This window comes from Ceratotherium simum, chromosome 9 (genome assembly GCF_057802395.1).
Source record: "Ceratotherium simum simum isolate JZ-2026a chromosome 9, ASM5780239v1, whole genome shotgun sequence".
Lineage (NCBI taxonomy): Eukaryota > Metazoa > Chordata > Mammalia > Perissodactyla > Rhinocerotidae > Ceratotherium > Ceratotherium simum.
In genome coordinates this window covers 73,448,614-73,473,101 of record NC_141908.1, presented here as the reverse complement: position 1 = coordinate 73,473,101, position 24,488 = coordinate 73,448,614, and the positions used below count along the sequence as shown (strand labels likewise).

Here is a 24,488-nt window from a genome sequence, read left to right as displayed (position 1 = left end):
TAATGAGTTTGTTTTTTATTGTGAGGATTAAAGGGGAAAGTGCAGGAGTCTTTTATGGGCTAAGTCCTTACCTCACCGCCCAGCCTAAGTGCCCCGTGAGGTGACTGTGCCGCTCCGAACGGTGCTGATTCCTTCACACCGGCCTCCAACCTGCGCATGGTTCACTGTCCCCTGTGTCTTCTCTTCATTAAATCTAAATATGTCAGCCATCGTGCTTTGTAGATACGCATGCAGTTTGTAAGTTGCCAATTGTGTTTTCCTAGGTGAAGTTAAACTGACAGAAATTAAAATGTTTACTGTCTTTTTCATAAGAGTTACTGGCACTGGAGGAAGCAGCATTTGCAAATAGCATCTAGAACCTGCTATTGTCTATGTGGAGTCATTTCCCTTTGCTGTGAAGTCAGGATTCTACATAAGCTGATCAGTTACTACCACTGCAATTTAAAACGAGAGCAAGTGTTATACAAAGTCAATTTTCAAAGAAGCCACAGATTCAAGTCCAGAGTAAAGTGAGATAGACTGAGTCACACCTGACGTAGACGCTTCTGTGACCACGGCCCTTCACTGGAGGACAGGTGTGCTCACACTGGCTTAAAATCACCCCTTGCCTGAGTTGAGAATGGCTGAACCTGGGTGATGGGTATATGGGAATTCATTACACTATCCTCTCTTCTTTGTATAAGTTTGAAATTTCCTATAATAAAAAGTTAAAGAAACATACTTCATGGCCATGTTGCCCCCTTTCTGTAGGAGCTCATGAAAGGCCTGGGGCTCAGGCTCTGCCTTCTAACTGGTCTGCCTTTGAATCCCAGCTCCACCATATAAGGCTGTGTGACCATGGGAGAGCTGGGTAACATCCCTGCCCTTCTGTGTCCTCATCAGTAAAATGGAGATAACAATAGTATCCAAGCCATGGATTGTGGTGACAGTTAAATGAGGCGCTACATGTCGGTGCTTCCTGACATACAGCTCAATTAAAGTTAGCTGCTGCTTCAGAATTTAGGTTAAACTCAGGGCTTACAATCCTCTGCAGGTGTGGTCTGCATAGCAAGTACGCATCAGAGAGGTAGACACACAAGAATTTATTTTCCTGTCTCAAGAAAGGCAATGTGTGTAATAAAAGAGGAGTAGTATAGAAGTTAGTCCAGAAGTATACCTCCTTGCTTCATAGTTCTGTCAAGTCACTTTATCTCCGTGTTAAGTCTTCTAGAGAAGGGGTTTAGGTTTCTTATTCGATATTTGTTATTCAACTCTCTGTGCCATTACACAGAGAGACAAAAGTATTTTGTTTGAAAGTCAAATGGTATGTTAAATGGAATTACTGGGAAAAATTATAGACATTGCCTAAAAGCATGGATTTTAGAGGTCACAGATTCTGGGTCTCAAATCCTGACTTTGTCACTTACAAGCCAAGTGATCTTGGACGAATTAATTAACATTGCTGGTTTTGGTTTTTTCATCTGTAATAAAGGATGTTTGCAAAGATTAAATGAGATGCTAGAGCTCGAGCGCTCAGCACAGTGCCCTCACTAAATCGTTGTTTTTTAAAAAATAATTTCTACCGCTAATACTAATAAATGATAATAAGTCATTATATCCATTTGTTTATTCATCAAATAATTGTTGAGTGTCCACTATGTGCCAGGCATGATTCTAGGACACAGCAGTGAACAACACACATACAGTGCCTTCAATCTTAGATGATAAACAATCAATAGATATGTAACAGATATCAAGTGCTATGAAGATAAAATAAAGCAGAATCAGTGGGATGGAGAGTGTCTGGGAGTGTGTTCACGTGGAGGGTGTAGGGCTGTTTTACATGGGCTCTGGGGAGCCTCCAAACAAGGTGATATTTGAAGCGCAAGTACCAGGAAAGCCGTGTGTTTCTCTGGGGAGGAGCTTTCTAGACAGAAGAGTCAGAAAGCACAGATGCAATGGCCCAGAGGAGGAAATGCACATGTTTAATCATGGGGGTCCGGGGGTGGGCAGTGTGACTGGAACAGAGTGAGCGAGGTGACATGCTGAAGATGAAGGTAGTGGGAGCCCGAATCCTAAGGGTCTGAATGGTCATGGAAAGTTTTGGATTTTCTTATCAATGAGGGAAGAACCACAGGCTAGTTTACATCAAGGAGTGATATGTCCAACTTGGGTTTTAGAAGATTTCATCTGGCAGCTGTGTCAATAATAGACTGCAGGGGGGCAGGGATGGGGAGGGAAGCTTTTGCTATAATCCTGGCAACAGAGGATGGTGGTATAGTGAGAACTGGATAGATCTGGATATATTTTAAAGGAAGAGTAGAGATGATGATGGCTTGGACGTGGCATTGAGGGCTGCTCCTAGTCACACAGCACCTGTGTGTGAATTAGAACAGGAATGTGGGTGGATGTTCCCCTGCGGATGCCTGAGAACCTGATGACGCTTCTGTGTGAGTTAGCAAAAGATGTCCTTTCCTCTCAGCAGACACGTCCCTGTACCAGGGCATGGCAAAGCTTGGGTGGCGGCGAGGCTGTTTTTCAGCACCCACTTGGCCCATTGTCCCAGAGCCCTTGTGCAGGGCTACAGCCCTGGGCTTAAGAGGGAAAATAAAGATGACTCCAAAGTTTTGGGCGTGAGCAACTAGAAGAATCAAGTTGCCATTTACGAAGATGGGGGAGGCTGCAGAGGGAGCAAGATTTAGGAGGGAAATTCAGAATTCGATTTCGGACATGTCAAGCTTGAGATGCATGTTAGACATTCAAGTGGAAATATTGACAGGCAGTTGAATATACAAGTCTAGAAGTAAAGGGAGATGTGGGATATAAGTTTGGGATTCGTCATCATATGAATTATTTATATTACATGTTATATATAACATGTTGAATACATAATATATAATAAACATAATCATTCACAAAAATAATGTAATGAGAAAGTTTTAAAACAACTTCTATTAGTACTTTTAATTTCTATGGGTCCTTTTATATATCTAGTTTTTGTTATTGTTGTTAACACATACGCAAGAAAAAAAATTCAAACGATTTTTAAAAAGATAAGATGAAATAAGTCCATATGCTCGTTACTTTACCTCTCATTTCTAGAGGTAACCACCGTTAACAGTTTCTCTTGTATCCTTCTAAAATTTTCTACGAATATGGAAATATACATAGATATAGATATGTGTATATCTGGATGGATTTGCTTGTTTTTTGTGAGGAAGATCAGCCCTTAGCCAACATCTGCCAATCCTCCTCTTTTTGCTGAGGAAGACCGGCCCCAGGCTAACATCCATGCCCATCTTCCTCCACTTTATATGGGACGCCTGCCACAGCATGGCCTGACAAGCAGTGCGTTGGTGCACGCCCGGGTTCCAAACTGGCGAACCCTGGACCGCTGCAGCGGAGCGCGCACTTAACCACTTGCACCACCGGGCTGGCCCCTGGATAGCTTTGCTTTTTATATAAATGAGGTCATGCTGTATGTACTGTCTGCAACTTAGTTGTTTTTTTTTTAATTTTGATAGATTTTGTCAAATCACTCTCCACAAATGTCACACCAATCTATACTCCACCAACAGAGTGTCCGATTGCTTTTTTCACCGTGTCTTAACTAATCCTGGACATGACCAAACTGAATCACTGCCAATCTGGTAGATGAAAAATAGTATCTTAAAAATGTACATTTTTTTTGGTACGTGGATTGGCCTTTTATATTTCTTTTTCTGTGAGCTGCGTCTTCAAGCCCTTTGCACATTTTCCTAGTTTTCAAAATGGTTTGTAAGAGCTCTTTGTGTGTTAAGGAAATTGGTCTTTTGTCTGTGCTAAGCCTTTTTTCAAATAAATTGTGCCTTGAGTAGTCACTGCAGTAGAAAAACAGAAAGTACAGGAGACATGAGAGGGGACTTCCGCTGCTGAAGACACTGGGACGGGCTTTTCTACTACCTCCTCCTTCACTTCCCTCTCCCCCTCCAACCCCCAGATCCTTAACCCTTTTCCCTTCTTTATTTCAATGTCCTTTGCCTTGTGTGCGAGTATACATTTTTTTATCTTATAGACAATAAAAATTATCTTTCTGGCTTTTAGTTTTGTTTTTTAGTAGTCTGAAGCCTCTTAACCTTAACGTAGCATAGGACCTCAAAATAAGTCTGAACTTGGCACTGGTGCATGGAATTTATTTCCATAATTGTTTCTATGTTTTCATGATAATCAAGGGAAGAAACAAAGGAGAGAGGAGGAAGCGTCCGTGATGTACAAGACATTATGCAAAGCCTGTGCAACTCTATCTCTTTTCATCTTCCCTGGGAGGCCGCTTTTATTGCTCTCATTTTATAGATGAGGAAACAAGCTCTACATGAAATTAAGAAACTCGCCAGGTCACGTGGTTAGAAGTTAGTAAAGTTCTGGGCTGTAACAGAAGGTCTGTATGCCTCTGTTGAATTACAAAGTCCACAATGTTTTTAATAATTTCTTCCTCCAGGTTTAATGGAAAAGTCTCCTGAAAAAATATTCTGATTATGTCAATATGTTTAAGGCTGAACTGACAGATATAAGAATATATTAATTCATTCAGCTACTAGTCTGTATTATATTATTTGATCAATAGATATAAATATAAGAATACATTAATACATTTAGTCACTTATGTGTTAATTATAATTAGTGGAGCAAATTATTTGACAAAAGAGAAAGAACATGAAAAAATTTATATGTAACTGTGAGGTTTATGCATTATAATTTTTCAGTTTAACTCTCTGGTTTGCCTGTGTTTCACTAATTATCCCAAGCATCTTTGTGATGTGCTCTTTGGAGTGGTCTCCATCTGTGACCTTGGAAGCTTAGCCCCTCATGTGGATTGTTGTGGAATTGGAGGTGAGCGAGCCTTTGGTCATTGGTTTCTTCTCTGCAGGCCTACAACGGGCACCATCAAGCCTTGGAGGTCCTTCTGCAGTCACTGGTAGACCTGGATATCAGGGACGAGAAAGGCCGCACTGCTCTGGATCTGGCTGCCTTTAAGGGACACACAGAATGTGTGGAAGCACTTATCAATCAAGGTGCATCCATCTTTGTGAAGGACAATGTAACCAAAAGAACCCCACTTCATGCCTCAGGTAGGTCTTGTCAAGAGTCTGGTTACCCTAGTTTTGTGGCCTAATTATAAGTTTGAGTAGAAGGATGGCAGCATCGTCTTCATCCCAGTTTTTAAAATATCAGTTTTCTTTCTTTATCAGGTATACCCACACTCTTCCAAAATGCTTTTGGCCTACTATCCACTTGGAGACGATGGGTGTTCTCCGATCTTCTTCTTTAAAGATTTTGTTTTTTTAGAGCAGTTTTAGGTTCACAGCAAAATTGAGAGGAAAGTACAAAGATTTCCCATATACTCTCTGTCCCCCACACATGGATAGCCTCCCCCTTTATCAACATCCCTCACCAGAATGGTACATTTATTACAAGCAATGAACCTGCATTGGCACATCATATTCACCCAAAGTACATAGTTTACATTAGGGTTCACTCTCGGTGTTATACATTCTGTGGGTTTGGACAAATGTAGAATGACATGTGTCCATCATTATAGTATCACATAGCGTATATTCACTGCCCTAAAAATCCACTGTGCTGCATCTGGCCTTCTTAACTCAGAATAGAGTTCAGAACGTTTGACCAAAGGCTATGACAAAGGTTTCTGAAAAAAGGCCAAGATGTAATGTGATCCTCAGATAAGTCACATAGAACAAAATCATACAGCATTTTAAAGCATAAAATTAATGATATTTCAGGGCTATTTCATAAAAGGAGTCATCAGGCAGCCATCTCATCAGTACATCATTCTGCCAGCCTAAATGATGCTTTTTAGCTTTTGACTAGCTTGATTCTTGATGCATCAGGTGCAAAGATAGAGACTCTTAAAAAAAGTGCATGTATGTATCATAATGTAAGTAATTGCCTTTTCTGGGATTTTTCTCCAATGCACATGAAATAAATCTGTGTCAAGACAGTTCTAGACATATACACAGATATAGAGGTAATGTGGAAGAGTCCCTAGCTCTGCTAAGGCGTAAATACCTTTGGGGTCAGGAAATTCAATGATATCAACCTTTGATCAGGATAGTAGCTAATGTCTTATACTGTCTTACACTGTGAAATAATGGGTGTATTGAGGAAGGAAATGAGTGAAGATAGTTTTTCAAAAGACTTTATAATTCTTGCTACTTGGGAAAATTTTCTCAGAATGCTTGACCTTGTGGAAGTATTTCCATGCACATCCCTGAATTTCCAAACCACTGAAGAAAAACAATATGGAAATTGAAAGAAACATGGTATTGCTTAATTATCTGGAAATGATTGTCCCTGGGAAAAACTTTAGCCGTGAGGTCAGCAATGGTTGGTGTGGTTAAATTATAAATTCTTATTTCCCGTCACATTTAACCATTTTGCTTCCTAGACATGCTTGGTATTATTATAAAGTTCAAATTTAGTTCTCCTTTTTAAAGATTGGTTGCCTATTATTACGGCAAGCATCCTGCTTTAGTTATCATGTACTTCCTGACAATTACAAAGGGCCTATCTGATTGTGGGAAATAGCCCTTGTGAACAGGTGAACAACGAAGAATCATTGTCACTCATTGACTGTGACATAGGTTGTGGTCCAATGGAGCCCCCTAGTGGTCAAGATGACTCACTCCTTTTGGATTTCCCTCCTGTCGTTCATTAAAGACGCAGGCTCATTGGACTCTTCTCCACAAAATGTCTGCTGTGCAGCTTCAGCCTGTTTGGAGGATCTGTTTATCCAGACTCTTTACCAACTCACTTCAGAGGCCATTTTTTTTGTTTCAAATCCTGTGAGGAGCCGGAGCCAGGATGGATATTAGAGGTTTTGGCGCAGATAGTTGCAATGAGAGTTGTGGTCTTGGAGCAGCATGAAAAATGGCTGTCACTCATAGCGAGGGAGAGGCTGAGCTGAGTCTGAGGCGAAGCTGATTCCGCGGGGCACAGCTAAGGGAGATGTTAGCATCTTTTTGCTAGAAGGCAATTGGGGAAAATGTAATGTGTGGGAAGCCGATGAAAATTCTAGTTTGGCTATACTTTTACAATAAGGGGGAATTATCTTTACCTGAGGGCTATTAGCTAAGTTCAAAAAGCTACTGTACATGCCCCCCCCCCCGAGCCCCCCCCCAAAAAGCGCTACTGTAGAAATTGGTTTGCTCTCCAGCATACTGGGTGAGTGAGATGAACTTAGATGATTTTTTTCCTTTTTCTGTTTAGCCAAAAATCAAACTATTGAACTAACTAAACTATTGAACTATTAACTAACTATTGAAATATTAACTAAAAATCAAACTTGGAACTATTATGATTATGAGTATTTAAAGAATATTAAATTAATATAGAAAGAGGAATCAATCAAAATACACTGTACCTCCGGGTTCATGAACCCATCGCCTGTAGTATTTAGCTGTCAGTCCTCTGCTATCGTTTGCTTTTAAGCATACGTTAAACTCCTTGCATATTTCACCAGTGGTAACAGATTTAATGTAATTTTTAAAACAAAACAACAGCAACAACAATACATTGTACTCCAGTCCACAAAATTTCCTCCTGAGATAGGTAAATGGAATGTTGCTGAGAATGGGCTGAATGCAATGGTCTACAAAATGTGGGCATTATCCCTGTAGTTAATTTGAGTGGTGTCTATGAATGTGAGCTGATTCTAATATGTATTGTCCCTAAAAAACGTCGTTAAATTAGCATTCTCTCATGACTGGCGCGCAATGAAAAGGACTGTAAAATGCAGCTCTTAGAAGAGCCTTTATCAATCTAAGGTAGCGGCCTCTCTTCCCTTCTCCCTCCACGTCCGCAGCGAGGTAAATGCAATGTATTTCATGGTGTTCTCATTGTTCAGAGAGGAGAGAAGGTCACGTTTGGAATTTTAAACGCATTTGTTCTCATCCAGCTCCCTGAGTGGAAAGCCATGTCGTATGTAAGGCTGTGGGTTCCATTCAGTAAGCTAAAGTACTTTAGTCTGGGGAATTGTCATTCTAGGAGGTTTGCTTCCCAGCCCCCGCGGTACCGCAACCTACAAGAAGCACCGTGCCTGGTGCGCACAAGGCCCACGCGTGTGGTCCAGCCCAGTGGGTCAAGGCCAGCCCGGCGTTGGGGCCGCGTTTCCTGCCCATGGCCGGCCCCCACTGGGCCGCTGCGGGAGGAGGGACGGGGTGAGGGCCTGGGAAGGGGCGAGGAGGGCGCCCAGTCAGAGCTCAGCAGGCGAGAGGAGGGGACGGAGGAGAGGGAAGGTGGGAGGCCACTGGAGTGCCGCCCTTAGCAGGCTGGAGACCCGGGAAGGCAGAGCAAGCAGGGCTGTGGTTCGAGGAACTCCGAGACCCAGTCCTCCAGTCGCAGGGGCTCTCTGGGAGTCTCCTGAGAGTGCCAGTCAGTCGATGAGCAGTGAGCCCGCGGCTGAGGACACCTTTCCGGCTTGGGGTTTTGCTTTAAGTCACCACTAATCAATCAGAACTATTGCTGGAATGTCTACCTCAGAATGTAAAATGACCAGGAAAAGAGGCAAAACCTGTTCTCTCTTCCTTCCCTCCTCTCCTCTCCTCCCCTCTCCTCCCCTCTCCTCCCTCCTCCTCCCATCCCACTCCTGCTCCCCTCTTGCCCCTCCTCTCCTTTTCCTCCCCCTTCTTCCTCCCTTATAAAAAGGGCTGGAGGCAGGCTGGACATGGGATGGTTGTATAGAACAGGGGACTCGCTTAGAGGAACAGAAAGGGTAACTGGAAAGTGGGGAGAGATTCTCAGCCCCATCCAAGGAGATATGAAAGGATGTCACGTTTAAGGAAAAAACCCTCGATACAGGAACCAGAAAAAGGTTGGGTGAGGACCAAAGTGCCCTGATAGGAAGAAAGGGGTGGATGGATTAGTGACATAAACATTGGAGCGGGCTGTGCCCAGCAGCTGGAAACCTGCGGACATCCGTCAGCAACAACTGAAAACCACTGATTTGAAGTCCAGGTAAATCTCACTTTGGAGGGGTGTGAGTGCTGTTGGTCTGTTAAAAGAATGTCCATTATTTTCCTTTTCAGTAATTAATGGTCACACACTGTGTTTGCGGCTATTACTAGAAATCGCAGACAACCCGGAAGTGGTTGACGTGAAGGATGCCAAAGGGCAGTAAGTGTTCTTGCGCTTGGCCTGGGGTTCACATTCAGTCACAACAAGTGGCTGGTTAATTTGTTAAACAGCTGGGAGGGCTGACTGCTGAATTCTAGGTGGGCTGTATACACATTTGGGTGAAATTCATGGATGAGGGCCCTAGAATAATGAGGTGGCTTTGTGCTAGAGTATATATCCAAGAAAAGTTTGTGGGGGTGTGTGGGGGTGTGTGTATCTTAATGAAAAAGAGCCAGATTTTTATGTCTGTGGCCATGTGTCCTGGCCTTTTTTTTTTTTTAATATTCTCTCCTTCGTCTCTTCTTTCTATCCATTTTTACCCTCTTCTGGAACTGCTGCCTTCCTATTTTTTAAAATAATAATGGCAATAGGACAGACCTCAAGAAGTTATCTCTATCATAAAAATCCTTCATATTTTTATCCTTCCTGAGTCTGTTTCTCCAAAGTATTTTCCACCTGTTAGCCCATTCCCCACCCAGTCTTCTCCTACAGATAGGAAATGCAGAGCAAAAAGGCCCCCATGACTCATCCCAGGAAGATGAGTTAGTGTCGAGTCAGAGCTAGAACCTCACCTCCTGGGCCCCAGCACCCTCTGTTCTTTCCTCTAGACTTGTTGGACTTTTCTTAAGGCAATGAGGCTTTGTTCAAATGAAATCCAGAGCAGAAGTCCAACATAGAAAACTAAGGAAGTAGAGCTGCTCTGATAGAAGCAAGAGGGTCTCCTCCATACACACACTCCCTACTCAATTGATATTTAGTAAATGCTACATAGTTTTGAGGATGATGGGATTAACATGACCATTCTGAGAAGGAACCTTCCCCTGCCCCACCTATATTGATCATTCCACTGACACCGTTCCAGGTGGCCGTTAGAGACCAGAGCAGATAGCTTGTTCCATGCAGCATCTAGCCATCTGGGGACACTCAGAAAATGTTAAGCAATTGTTAAGAGGAGAGAGAGAGAGGGGTGTCCTCCCACTGGAAGCGATGAGTATTTTTTTTAATCTTCTTTTTAAAAGCCTAATTTATCTCTTTCCCTAGAACCCCACTGATGCTTGCAGTAGCATATGGACACATTGACGCCGTCTCATTGTTACTTGAAAAGGAAGCAAATGTAGATGCTGTTGACATCATGGGCTGCACAGCTCTACACAGAGGGGTATGTACACCTTCCTCAGCTTTAATCAAGTAATTTTGTAGTGAGCTTGTCTCCTCTTTATTTCCCCATATGAATTTTTAGTAAAAAGATTGATTCTTAAGATAACCAATTAACTTCAGTCAGTGAAAAAGAAATTACAAAATCTTTTGCAAAGGTAAAATAATGGCAGGTACACTTAGGTCCTACTCTTGCGATTTCATGTTAGATTGTGATCATAGATATATGAACTCCTACTGTTGGTAGAATTGGTTCTGCTTTCTGATTACAATATACATGGCCATCATAGAAAACTTGCAAATTTTTTTTTTTTAAATTTTTGTGAGGAAGATCAGCCCTGAGCTAACATCCATGCCAATCTTCCTCTTTTTGCTGAGGAAGACTGGCCCTGGGCTAACATCTGTGCCTGTCTTCCTTCACTTTATATGGGACGCTGCCACAGCGTGGCCTGATAAGCGGTGCGTCAGTGCGCACCCGGGATCCGAACCTGGGCTGCCAGCAGCAGAGCATGAGCGCTTAACCGCTATGCCGTGGGGCCGGCCCCGAAATATTTTTTAAAAGCACAGAGAAGAAAGTCACAATCACCAGTAATCCTACCTCCTGGAGATAACTACTTTTTGGTATATGTATCACCAATCTTTTTTTTTTTTTCTGTATATAAATTTGTTTTAAATTTTAAAAAGAGAAAATACTGAAGATGCTATTTGGAACCTGCTTTTTTTCCTCTTAGTGTATCAAGGACCTTTTTCCACATCACTAAATAGTTTTCTGCCCCTTCATTTTTCAGTGCTCCGTTGTGTGCAGGCGTCACTGTTTCCTCCAGTGGTTGCCTAGTTTTGAGTAACCATGTATTTCTGATTGCTCTTTATTACAAATGTTGGCCCATATATTTCCTGCTGAAATATATATCCTGTGGATAATTCTTCTGTACACGTCTGCTGAACTGTTTTTTAAAGTATGTCAAATAAACTAAATGAAACAAAAGCAGAAATCAAAAAATTGCTATTTGGGGGTGGTGCTGATCCCCGTGATCGATGAAAAGAAGAGGAACTGGAAGTGGTCAGTGTCATAAGCACAGTTCTTGTTTCTCGGGTCCTTCCCGTGGGCCGTGTGACAGGCTGGGAGCCTTCACAGGTCTCATCTCTTAGTCCCCGCATCACCCTGTGAAGTCAGTATTGCCATTCCCATTCACAGGTGAATAAAATGTAGCACACACAGGCAAATTGACGTGTCCAAGTTTTATAAGGGGGAACCAGGATTTCACTCCCGTCTTCATGATTCTAAAGCTGATGTTTTCCACCATATCCTGATACCTTTCATGGTTATGTTTGGAGAGTCAAGAGATGTTTCCAGAATGCTGATATTCACAGACTTTTCTGTTATGGATCTTGCTGGGGTTGTCCTGCCCCTCTCCTCTGAAGTGGGGCAGAATCAACTTCCCTTAAAACCCAGGCATACGTCCACTTTGAACCCAGCCTCGCTCAACCAACTGCTTCGCTTCCTGAGTCTTCTGCCCTTCTGAGATTTGTTTTGTGTTTTTAATTGCAATGCGTCAGATTATGACGGGACACGAGGAATGTGTGCAAATGCTGCTGGAACAAGAAGTGTCGATTCTCTGTAAAGATTTCAGAGGGAGGACACCCTTGCACTATGCGGCTGCTCGTGGCCATGCCACATGGCTGAGTGAGCTGCTCCCGATGGCACTTTCCGGGGAGGACTGTTCTTTCAAAGATAACCAAGGCTACACGCCGCTACACTGGGCTTGTTACAATGGTGAGTTGATTGTCATTTGGCCGATTCCGGTAGACTTCCTCCCCCAGCACCACTGAGATCTCAGTGGAGGTGAGAATACAGCATATGCTATAAACCACGGTTTCCAATCTTTCTGCATTTAAGACATTTCTTTTTTTTTTCCTAATATTTTCCATCATTAAGGCTACCATGATGCCTTAATGGAGTAAAAATTCACTTTCTCCCTTTTTGTTAATCAGTAACGTATAAGTCCTAACCAGAATTTCTAATGAACTGAAATTACCAGTTTTAATCAGAGTTTCTGATCTACATGAGATCACCAGGGATCCTGCAAAGAATTAAAATAATGCAGCTAAAAACAAAAAGAATGTGATGTAATGACCTTTCATCATCGACTACTAGTAGATGCATGATCTGTCTTGGCATTTCTTTTTCACATCTTGTATCTCCGATTTATTTTGTTGCATTTCTTGTTTGGGAGATTTAAAAATTTTTATTTCACTTATTTAAGTGAAAAAGAAATGCATGCTAATTGTAACATTTCAAAAATACTGAAGTGTCTAAAGTAAAATTGTTTCTGTTTCCAAACTCACTTTCTAATGTAATTTGGTGTGTTCTTTCATAATTTTCCCCTTGAGAATATAATTAAATACAAATGTATGTGCATGTAAATTTTTAAACTAGAATCGTGTAACAAACATAATTCTATAACTTTCTTTTTTTGTTATTGTTTACTTAACATTCTATTGCAGATACCTTACAAGTCAATATGTATCAATACAGATAGATTTTTTTAACAGTTGTGTTATTTCATAGCAGATAGATAGATGGATATAGACGTGTGTATGTATCAGAATTTGTTATTGACTCAACCAGATGCCTGTTGATGGACATTTAGATTGTTTTCAGGTGTTTTTCCTAATACAAACAACGTTGCAGTGTGAGTTCATATTATGTGTCAGATAAGTTTCCAGAAGTGAAATTATTGAAAAAGAGGGAGTGTATATTTTAAATTTTTCATAAGTTATACCATATTACTTTGCAAAAAAGAATATTATAATTTATGACTCGCCCAAACATTTGTATAAAACTTACTATTTTCCCAAGCCTTTGCCTGCCCAGGGTGATATCTTTTTTTTTAATTTTTGTCAATTTGAAGGGCAAAAAAAGGGTATTTCATTATTTTAATTTGTGTTTCCCTATCTAATAGTGTATTTCTTTAGATATTTGCATTTCCTCTTCTGGAAGTTACCTTTTCCATGTATTGCTCAGTCTTTTTCTATTGAGTTATCTTTTCTCATACGTTTGTTGGAGCACCTTGTCTTAGAGATATGAATCCTCTGTGTGTTATGTGTGTTGCAAATGTTCTCTCTCAGTCTACCATCTATCTTTGTTCCTTGTTTATGATGCCTGAACTTCTGAACTTTTATGTAGTTGAATCTGTCAGATTTTTTTTTTTCTTTTTGGTGAGGAAGATTGGCCCTGAGCTAACATCTATTGCCAATCCTCCTCTTTTTGCTGAGGAAGATTGGCCCTGGGCTAACATCTGTGCCCATCTTCCTCTACTTTATATGTGGGATGCCTGCCACAGCATGGCTTGATGAGCAGTGCATAGGTCTGCACCTGGGATCTGAACCTGTGAACCCCAAGCCACCGAAGCGGAGCGTGCGCACTTAACCACTACGCCACTGGGCTGGCCCCTCAGATTTTTTTTATGTACCTAGGTTTCCGGTCTTGTTTAAGAAGGTCTCCTACACTGAAGATTATATGGATATTTTCCTATATATTTCTTACCCTGCTTCTATAACTTTGTTTTTCTATTTTCAGTTCTTCTATTAAAATTTCCACTGAGAAACTATGATTATTAGGTCCCGAAGGTTGTTTTGGTGCTCTAACGATAGTGATTTAATACCTTTCATTACGTTTTCATTACAGTCCTCATTTTTTCATTGGTTCTGACCTCAATAAGAGCCAAATTTTCTACTTTTTCCATTAGTTTAACTCCCTGCATGTCACTGGGAGATTGTAATTGTTTTTACGTACTAATAGATGAGGGCTCTCTAACCCCTACCTGGATCAATCTGTGAGATCTCTCTGGCACTGGAAAACCTACAGGAAGGAAAGACACACTGAGGGCATCGATTATAATGGCAGGCGGCAAACCCCCCACAGACCATGTCCTCTCCCCCGGAGTGGGGTGGGGTGGGATGGGGATGGCAGTCTCTCTGTTCTTAGGCCTCTCCAGGTGCAAGCAGGGGAGGAGCAGTCCTCTCCTAAGCAGTTCGCCCTTCCAGTGCCGTCTGCTTGCAGGTCCGAGGTTCAAACTCCCATGTTCCTGGAATCCCCTTCACTGAGCACTTTGAAATATTAAAAGTAGCTCAAGGATCCCCAGTCCTACCTACGCAGACCCTTAGGCTGAGATTCATAGTCTCCAAGAAATGGTACGTGCAGGTGCCGCCCTAAGCTAGGTCCTTTGCGGGATTCGTACTGATAGAGGGGCTGAGTGTCGGGGACTTTTTGAGTGAGGGTTGGGTGTAGCTGGAAAGCTAAACAGTATAACTTGCGTTAAGTTAGGGGATTTTTATGTTCATTGCTTCATATGGTTCTTAATCCTCCTAAAGGCAGCTTCATCTTTTCTCTTTCTAGGGGCAATAAAGGTTTTATTTGTATTTTAATACTTAAAATTGTCCAATCGGCATCATTCTGAGGCAGATCATAAGGGAACTCTAACTAATTTAGCGCTGAGTTCAGCCAGGAAGAGGCCCCAGGACAGCAATCTGTATTCCAAAGCCAGAGAGCTTTGTCTTCTTGCCTTAACAATGGTACATCGCTTCACGAACCACGTTTAGATCCCTTACCAAGTGAAGCTGCCGTCATCCTGTGTCATAGGCAGGGCAGGCATTCCTAATCTGATTTTTTACATATGGGAAACTGAGGCTCACAGATCCCAAGTGAGTTGCCTAAGATCGCATACAAGTAAGCTTACAGAGCTGGGACCTTACTTAACTCAATTTCAGTTGATTTGGAAACTACTTGTCATTTTGTTGAAAATAATTCCTCACCTTCATTCATCTACTTATTAAAAATATAATTATTGGGCACATACTATTTGCCACAAACTGTTCTTGGTGCCATTTTAAAGACTTATATAGTATTTTAAAGTGCATAACTTCACCTGCATTATCTCAAATACTATTTTATATCAATCACATCTTCTCCCTTTCACTAGGGTGTGTAACTGTAAGTGAACCTATTCATATGGGTGAAAGAGAAATTTCCTATTGTAAATTGGACAAACTGAAACCTGTGTCAGCATCTATCCATCAAGAGCTGAGAGTATCATAGAATCTATTCTGCTTGCAAATGAGGTCTCTTTTCTATCTCTTTCTTTCCATCAGACCATCTGGCCTTCACTGTTTTATTTGTTCATTATATTTCAGAACACCTGTGAGCATGGTTAATAACATTTTGGCATTTTGTAAACTTTATTCCATGGAGAATGCACATTTAACCAATTCAGGAAAATTCATAAGCCAGAATTTCTTCAACGTGATGAAAAAAATAGATTGCGTTGAACAAAATTTCTCTCTCGGACACTCTCTGAATTCTTTTGATTCCTTGCAGGTAATGAAAACTGTATAGAGGTACTTTTGGAACAAAAATGTTTTCGTGAATTTGTCGGTAATCCCTTTACTCCACTGCACTGTGCAATGTAAGTAGAAATCCTGAAAGTTAATGGTGCCGCTTTAATTCTTTTAACTATGCATAGAAAAATTGCCTTTCAGGGAAGGAAAAGCTGTTAGATTATAGATAAGGCCAATATATTCCATTTTGCTGCTGAAGGCCAATAGGTCTGATAGCAAATTGTGGGCCCTTTCCAGAAGCTTTCTGTGGAATGCCATGGTTCCAAGGCGGCTCACATACCACCTTAGGGAAACTACATGAAGGGGTGGACTGAGAGGCGTATTACACACCGTATGAAAAGCTCTTCAGATGGACCTCACATTTGTCTGCCAAATTCTAAAAATCAGTTGGGGTTTACAACAATATGCTTATGGATGATTAGAAAGACATTTTATACCAGGAAGACTTTTCATATTTTATAATTCTCCATTCTTCATGTGTTGTAAGTTCTTTTTTGGTAAATGTAATTTTTTCTCCAATCTCATAGTGTGAGCCGTCGTTCAGAGAGTACGGTGACTTTAAGTCAGACTTCCATGGTCAGTCTGGGGGCCCTAGACTTGGGAGAGCTTTGTCTTTGCATTGTCTCTGGGCTTCACTTGAAGCTGAGTCGTTTGACTAGAAAGATATTGGAGGCATAAAGTGGATCAATAAAGAAGGGGTAAGGGATAAGGAGTAGGAGTGATTTTAAATCTGAAGGAACCATGTCTTTTTCACTGTGGTATCCCCAAAACACCTAGCATGATGCCTTCTATAAGTGGATGCAGTCAACTCCTTCCTGGATGTAGGGGTTCTGAAGAAATGCTGGAGGTTACAGAGTGTGTGCCATTAGACCTGTTAAAATGATTAAAGAAGACAATTTAGGTGATACAAACAAACTTTAACACTTAATGAAGCAGGTAGTCTTCACTCTCAAGAGTTCAGAGAACTGCAAAGTGGGGCAGAAGGCGGGAAGCTTTTCTAGGATAAAGAATAGGGAACAAGGAAGAGAAAGAATAAAAATATCTGATTGGCTGGGGTTACGTATCTGGTGTTACTTGAGGTATCATAGGAACGGGGCGATCAGCTGTGTAACTTGGTGATCATAGCTTGATTACATAGATGGTCTGACTTCTGGACAGATGGAACCTTTACAAAAACATGAAGCTAAAAGTTAAGTTTCATTTTGCTGACATGGTTTCCCAGGATCAGTGGTGCCCAGCTTACCAAGGAAAGGTTAATGTGAGATCAGTTTGACAATTCCTCCTTTTTGATCAACCTCTGGTCAAGCAACGATGGTATTCCAAGTTACTCTCAGTTACCATTGCCTCTTCAGGTCTCAGTATATATTTCACAGGAGATGATGTCAAGTTCATTGTTCCATTTGGAGGGAGACCATTGTTGGCTGGCTAGTGGCTGTATACACACATTTAAAACCCTTGAGAGAATGCAACGGACCAGGGAGATTATTATTATTAATAGTAAAAGTATTCCTGAGGTTTTCAGGATCCTCCTGAGCCAGGGTTCTCATGAACCAAACCAGCTAGAATCAAGTAAGTCAAGAAATGACCCTGAAGAAGGGGATACTTCTTTAAGCCAGTTGGCCTGTTGATGTATTTCATATACCTGTGTCTCCACTTCCCCAGAAGTGTTTATCCAGCGAGCTTGTTGCAGAGAAACTGAGACATTGGAAATCAGAGACAAGTTTGTGATGGGCAGAACTACAGGATCACCAGCATTGTAGCAAGTCCAACAGTAGGTTGGAGGATGGATTACCCTCCTTTGCAATGGCCTAGGACATTTGAACAGGTCAGGGCAAGGCAAAAGGTAAACAAAAGAATCATAAAGAGCTTCATGGTGTAAGAATTAGGAAGAGGATGGCCAGAGAGGGAAAGAGGAAAGGAAAGAAACATTCTTGATCCGACATCTTGGGAGGAAGTGGTCTACTTCGATGTCAGCTACTTCTCTTCCTAGTGGATTTGATTTTGAGGTCTCTGGCATTTGCACAGACTAGATGTTAGGTGGAGCCTTCTACAGTTGTGAAATGTGCACCCAAGGTTCGACACCTTGTAATTTGACAACAGTATCAGTGGTCAAGAGTACTTGGAAGGGTCCTTTCCATGAATCTCCACTTTTACAAAAGCATCAGGGTAAAACAATAACTGTCTGCAAGTGACAAAAGACTTAAAAATGCCCGTGGTTAAAGATCTGATGAGAGTTCATTATAATTGGATTGACAAAGGACTTTGGTTATTTCTGAGACACACAACATTTAAGACGATAACTGGAACTATGACTGATAACATTATACCAGGATATATCAGTTTTTTAGGAATTTTATGCAATTTCTGGAACACATATTAGTAACATATACCCATATAAATTTAACTTAGGAAAGTTAAACATCACTTCTTATTTGATGTTTCCTATGTAACTTAACATATCAAATAAGCCTAATTAGTTTAATATTTTTCTTTTTATAAGGAAAGAGAACAAATCTTTTGAGATGTTCCAGGGGCCCTTTGGAAAATCCCAAAGTTACTTCAAGGTCAAAAAGACTTCATTTAGAATTTGATTTTTGGGAATTGTGTCAAAAAATCAGAAGGTTTTAAAACACTTGATCAAGTAGGATCATAGGTCACTGTGAAACAATACTTAGTTATCCATTTAACTAAAGTGACAATTAAAGATTAAAGATTAAAAACAACAATAGGGCTGGCCCAGTGGCATAGTGGTTAAGTTCGTGCATTCCACTTTGACAGCCTGGAGTTCCCAGGTTTGAATCCCAGGCGTGGACCTACACACCGCTCATCAAACCATGCTGTGGTTGCATCCCACATACAAAATAGAGGAAGATGGGCACAGATGTTAGCTCAGGCTAATCTTCCTCAACAAACAACAACAACAAAAAACCCTTAGCTCTTTTAATGTTGAGAGGACTGGGTTTTCTTAAGTAATCAAAGATCTGATAAAGACAGCGTGAAGCACAGTAAATTGTTTTGGTAAGACACAAAATGTTTGCTTTCCAGGCAGATTAGTTAAAAGGTAAAGAAAAACCTTTGTTTACAATTTCTTATTAAGAGCAGACCAATAATCTAAAAAAACCTTTGTCCTTTTAACAAAGAGAAAATCAAATTTTAATTTTGCACTAGTGTGCTTTTCATATTAAAACTCATTTTTTAAAAACTTAAATAAATCCATTCCAATCTTAGCCAGCTTGACCAAACGTAAAATTCCTTTCCCAAGATTCTTTTTCCACAGACCTTCTACAGCTTTTTTGTATCTGTCAGATTTTATCCTATTTTTTTCCTTCTCTTTCTCATTCTGGAATAACCAGTCATTTTACTTTAGTATGAAATTACTTTCTGTTCTCCCTTAACAAAAAAAAGAACATTAAACAAAATACGTGTCCTTCCTACCTTTTCTTATCCAAAAAATACATTCTACTTTCCTTACCTAGTTTTCATACACAGTTGTTTTCTTTCACACTTATTATTTCTAAGTAGTTTTAATTGATTAGAATTCTTAACCTTTAGAATCCTTAATTCCTAGTGAAAACTAAGAAGTAAGCAATTGTGGACTGTCTGTTACACTAGCATTCTATGGATTGGCAAATTTATAAATACATTTCATAATTTCTAGAAGTATATTCTTCCTCATAGTGAATTTTTCAGTGTGGCACAAAACGTGTTTACTAATAGACCCAAATATATTTAGCTCCTCTGTAAAAGGAAAACAAAAATAGATAAACTATGTTCAGTAATTAATGTTTCAGTATTTTATCTTATTTGGAAATGATCTAGATATTCAATGAATATTCATCATTTAACTTATCTCAGTATAACTTTAAGGTTTCAAGTTACCAAAAACATTTTGGAAACTATTTTTAAGTAAACATACCATAAAGTGTAATTATTGTTGGAAAGTTTATAAAGTTTATAAACCTTTGTCTTACATCTATTTAATTTACTTATTCTTAACAATTATGTTTAGATTGCTCATGAAAATTTCATGAGATATTAAACAGCTAACCATCATCTTGTTATATTTCTTGCTGACAAATTGTGTAACAGAGATAACATGAGCTTATTTGACTTTTAGTAAACCTTGGTAGAATAAAAGTTGTATGTTAGCATTATGTTTAATGCTAATAATTCTGAAGATATGCCTGTTTTAATTAAACCAACAAACTTAAAATTAATTCCTCTTTACCAAATATTAACCTAGATCACGTGAACTTGAAAAACATTTGGGTTACTTTCCATATTTCTGAGAGTGCACTTGTGTTATATAAATGCCTAATTTTCTTTAACCCAATTAAATAGAGCTCTTTACAAATTAATTTTGTCAATACCATCCAGAGGTAGAAAAAAAATCACAGATAACATACGTACATAGACATAGATAAACATACAGACAGACACAAAAGGAGATCTTATAGCTTTTAAAATTTTAGGCATGAGACAGGTATGATAATGCAGAACTCACTAGTTTATAAAAGAACAGTTGGATCCAAATTGTGTTTTTGGTAAATGAAATAAGTTAAGGTTACCAGCTCAGATGGCTTAAACTTTTTACTAATATTTGGGGAGAAGACTTCAGATTTTTCATTCCTCTAGATTCCAAATAGCCTTTTTTTTTTTTCTTTTTTTTCTTCCTTCTGATAAGCTTTATCTCCCTGAAGTTTGCATTTCAAAGAGATGGTGCTCACTTGCTGGAGAGCATGGATAGAACATTTACAGCTCAAAGGCACAGGGAAAGAAGCCAAGTTTCTCCAAGAAGGACTTTTGTTTCCTAAGTCCAGAATTTTTACAATACCTATAAGTCTTTTGAGACGAATAGGAGAGGTTTGGGGGTTGGTAAAAGGGATAGGTGGGCTTTTTACGTTCTTGAAAGACTTGGGTTTTAAGACAAGGACAGTTGATTCCAATTCCTCAAGGAAAGGAGTTGACCCACCTATCCAACTACATTATCTTCAGTTTGCTTCTTTATATAAAGGAGAAGATCTTCCTTCAACTAAGATAGAAATCATAGACAGATGCCTAAGTTCTAGACTTAGAGCTGTTTGTCTTTGAATGTCCCCTCCACCACCACCACCCCAGGTGTGTAGTTTCATTTTAGCTTAGAGGAAAAGGCCTAAAAAAAGTTCCTATCAGGCTCTGAATATCAGCTTCCAATTTGGCCAACTTCTGACCATAGAGCTACTTAAAAAAACAAACAAAAAAAAAGCCTGTCACATATCTTGTCAAGTTTCAGCTGGGACAAACAGTAAATATTTCTGGCAGTTTTGAACAATCCCATGGATGCAAGAGGCATCCCCAAAGATGGTGCAAAAGATACTACCCTCCCAAGATCCAGAGCCACTCCCAAATATAGCCTTATATATATATAAGGGCTTAGGACAAATAAGAAGGCTATAGCTGTCCCTGGAAGAGAAAAGGATCACTAACTGATGGGAACCTCAAAACCAAATTCACGAGAGTCTGATATTTGGAAAGGAAGGGACAACATGAAATTTACCTTTCGCTCTCCACTGGGCACTACAGAGATCTGGGGGAGCTGACTGTGGTAAGAATTCTCACCCTTTGCCAGCTTCTGCCAGTTTTGCCAGGATCTCATCTGCAGGCTCCTGAGCAAGTGGGGTTTAAAGTAGAGTGTAGCCCTGGTATCTATCAGAATTTGGCAAGATTTTTCCGTTAATTTTCATTTTAGTTTCCCCTGGGCTGTTTAAAGGAATAACTAGTATCAGTTTACTGGAGAACACCTTGGAGTCCTGTCAATCCTGGGAGGGGCCATTATGGAGGCCCTCCTTTGAGGGTATTTATGGGGCATTTGAGTTGCTACCAAAGGATTTGCACAAAACCTTCTAGGACAATCTTTTTTCCAGTGTCCCAGTTGATTGCAAATGAGACACCAATTTCTGGGCCATTGTTCTGTTGATGATGCAACAGGGGAGGCCCAGGTGTTGTTTAGGTTTCTGGCCTTGGAGCTGTTGCAGCTGTACTATGGACTATGAGTACTCAGGTAAAAGAGGATGGAGGGAGTCACATCAGTTTTATAGTCTTCTGTTTTAGATACCTCTTGTGTCTTTAATTTTTCATTAGCCTTTTGCAATGAATTTTTCAAGAAAACTATTTTGGAAACTTGAAGCCTTGTAAAGTCTTCTGCATACCAATTAAAAGAGATATTCCATTCCATTTGTTGATTTGGGAACTCTTACTTTCAAGTGCACTTCTTAAATGAACAATCTTGTTTAATTGAAACATTCCCATAATGGCCATCGTAATTCTGGGTTGTCTTAGTAAGATTTTGCCATTTCTGTAAATATCTACAGCATCTAAGACCATAGTTCTTAGACCTAAAATAAGCAGGTGTGCCAGAAGGTAGAGCACTTAATTCTTTGAAACTTGAAGATCCCATTTCTTTAGGTAAGCCTTGAGTCTCACAGAGCCAAATTAATACCTAAGAGAGATGTGCCACTGAGTTGGGGATTTTATGGTGTTTTACTGTGTACCTTGTTGCATGGAAATTTTCTTCAGGTTGGTGGGTGACCTAGTGTCGATCTAACCCATTCCATGACCAACTTATCCTAGCAGAGGAGTCTTAGATTTAGGTGGTGAGAACTCGAACAGCTTTTAAGTGCTCGACCTGTGCCCACCAATTTTGCAGATTTGGCTCCCAGGACTCCTATTAACAATGGATCTATTACTCCTTTCATGAGAAGATTTCTTTATAGTGGAGGAGGCCCTAATGGCTTTTAATGGTACAACTTGTGCCCACTCAGGTTTGATGTGCTGTTGGTCAAAACAGTTTGAATTTCTTGTCTTAATTTATTTCCCCAAGTCCCACAGCGATTTATGCTGTGGACCTACCTTGAGGTCCCTGTGAGTCCTTTAGCTGCTGCCACCTGCTGTGGACTACCAATATAACTGTCCCGGAACCTTTCTAGGATCCCAGAACCTTTCTGGGAACTTGAATAAACCTCTTTCCTTTAAAAAATTTTGGATAAAGTTTGTTTGGATTAGAGAGCTGCACGCAAGGGAGCAGAGCTCAAATCTGAGAGTGACTTATCCACAGCACTTAGTAGTGATGAGAGGAACGTGCACTCCAAGGGTTCCCTGGGCACGTTGCCTGTGTGTCTCATCCCACAGGCCATTAGTAGTCAGTTTTGGATCCCATCCTTGTCACCAAAACTGTTAAAATGATTAAAGAAGACAATTTAGGTGACACAAACTTTAACACTTCATGAAGCAAGCAGTTCTCCAAACCCTTGAGAGTGGAGACTGCCTGCTTTATGATATATTAAATTAAGTTTATTTGTATGACCTAAATTGTCTTCTTTAATCATTTTAACAGAATGTAGACCACAGATATTTGCATCAGACTTTTTTTTTTTTTTTTTAATAATTTTATTTATTTATTTTTTTCCCCCAAAGCCCCAGTAGACAGTTGTATGTCATAGTTGCACATCCTTCTAGTTGCTGTATGTGGGACGCGGCCTCAGCATGGCCGGAGAAGCGGTGCGTCGGTGAGCGCCCGGGATCCGAACCCGGGCCGCCAGCAGCAGAGCGCTGCGCACTTAACCACTAAGCCACGGGGCCGGCCCATGCATCAGACTTTTTTTAATGCGTTGGGTTGTTGAATGTATAGTGCCTAGGAAGATGGAGTGGGAGGGGATATAATTTTTTAAAGAGAGCGATTTTAAAACAAAATCCATTTTCATTTTAGAATAAATGATCATGAGAATTGTGCATCATTGCTACTTGGGGCCATAGATTCCAGTATTGTCAATTGTAGAGATGACAAAGGCAGGTAAGTGATCCTAAAATGGCATGCTTCTTGTCTTGTTGAATCTTAGTCTCCGCTTTGTGGTTGCGGAGTAGCCAAATATCTATTTTTTTTAATTGAAGAAGTAATATATAAGCATGTTTTTTAAAAATTAAATACAATAAAGGGTATATAATTAAAAGAAATTACCCTCTTAACCCAGAAGCCCCAGCCTCTTTCACTAAGAAAGAAATTTTAAACTTTTCTTTCCAAATTTTTATATTATCCCAAATATTTTCTGTACATAGCTACAAACATATATAAAAATATATATGCTCATATTCTTTTTATGCAAATGGGAACATTCTGTAGCAGAGCTCTGCTTTTAGTATGTATTGGAGCTCTTTCCATGCAAGAACATATAGATTTACCATATTCTTTTTAAAGCTACATATTATTCCATTGAATGGATATACTATAATTTAATGAGCCTGCCTTCTACTGAAGAACATTTAGGTTGTTTCCAATATTTTGCTATTTCAAAGAGTGGTGTATGAACAATCTAGTACATGTGTCTGTTCACTTGACAAAGTGTATTTAGGAGATAAAGTTTGAGAAGTGGAATTACTTGGTTAAAAGATTGACAGTTTTTAATTTTGCTAAATAGTGCCAAATTGTCCTCCCAAAGAAATCAACTATCCACATTAGATGATGTCGGCTTTCTTTTTTTGATTTAAATATCCAATTACCTATAAATTTAAGGTTTAATTTTGAAAGTATCTTTATCAAAGATGAGAGAGAAGTCACTGGAACTCAAGATTAAAGGGTCAGTAAAGATGCCGATTTCATTATCAGGGCTACACCCCCCAAATCTAGGGGGTACCATTCACATAGGTGACACTTCACTGTCCACCTTGATTGGCCTTTAGAGGGGCCTGATCATTATCTCTGCAAACCGGTAAGTTTTAAATCCCTAACACCACGCACATGTTCCTTGGGCATA

The 24,488-nt window shown here is 40.0% G+C and overlaps 1 protein-coding gene across 2 annotated transcripts in view; it reads left to right on the top strand.

Annotated features, from left to right (window-relative positions):
- ANKRD44 (ankyrin repeat domain 44) overlaps positions 1–24,488 on the top strand; it is a 295,892-nt gene that overhangs the window by 260,555 nt on the left and 10,849 nt on the right. For both annotated transcript variants that reach the window (XM_087435544.1, XM_087435543.1), the window contains exons 18-23: positions 4,886–5,087; positions 9,063–9,150; positions 10,192–10,309; positions 11,863–12,079; positions 15,683–15,770; positions 23,447–23,530. In XM_087435544.1, the coding sequence (XP_087291670.1) occupies positions 4,886–5,087; positions 9,063–9,150; positions 10,192–10,309; positions 11,863–12,079; positions 15,683–15,770; positions 23,447–23,530 (797 nt within the window). The remainder of the gene's footprint in view (positions 1–4,885; positions 5,088–9,062; positions 9,151–10,191; positions 10,310–11,862; positions 12,080–15,682; positions 15,771–23,446; positions 23,531–24,488) is intronic.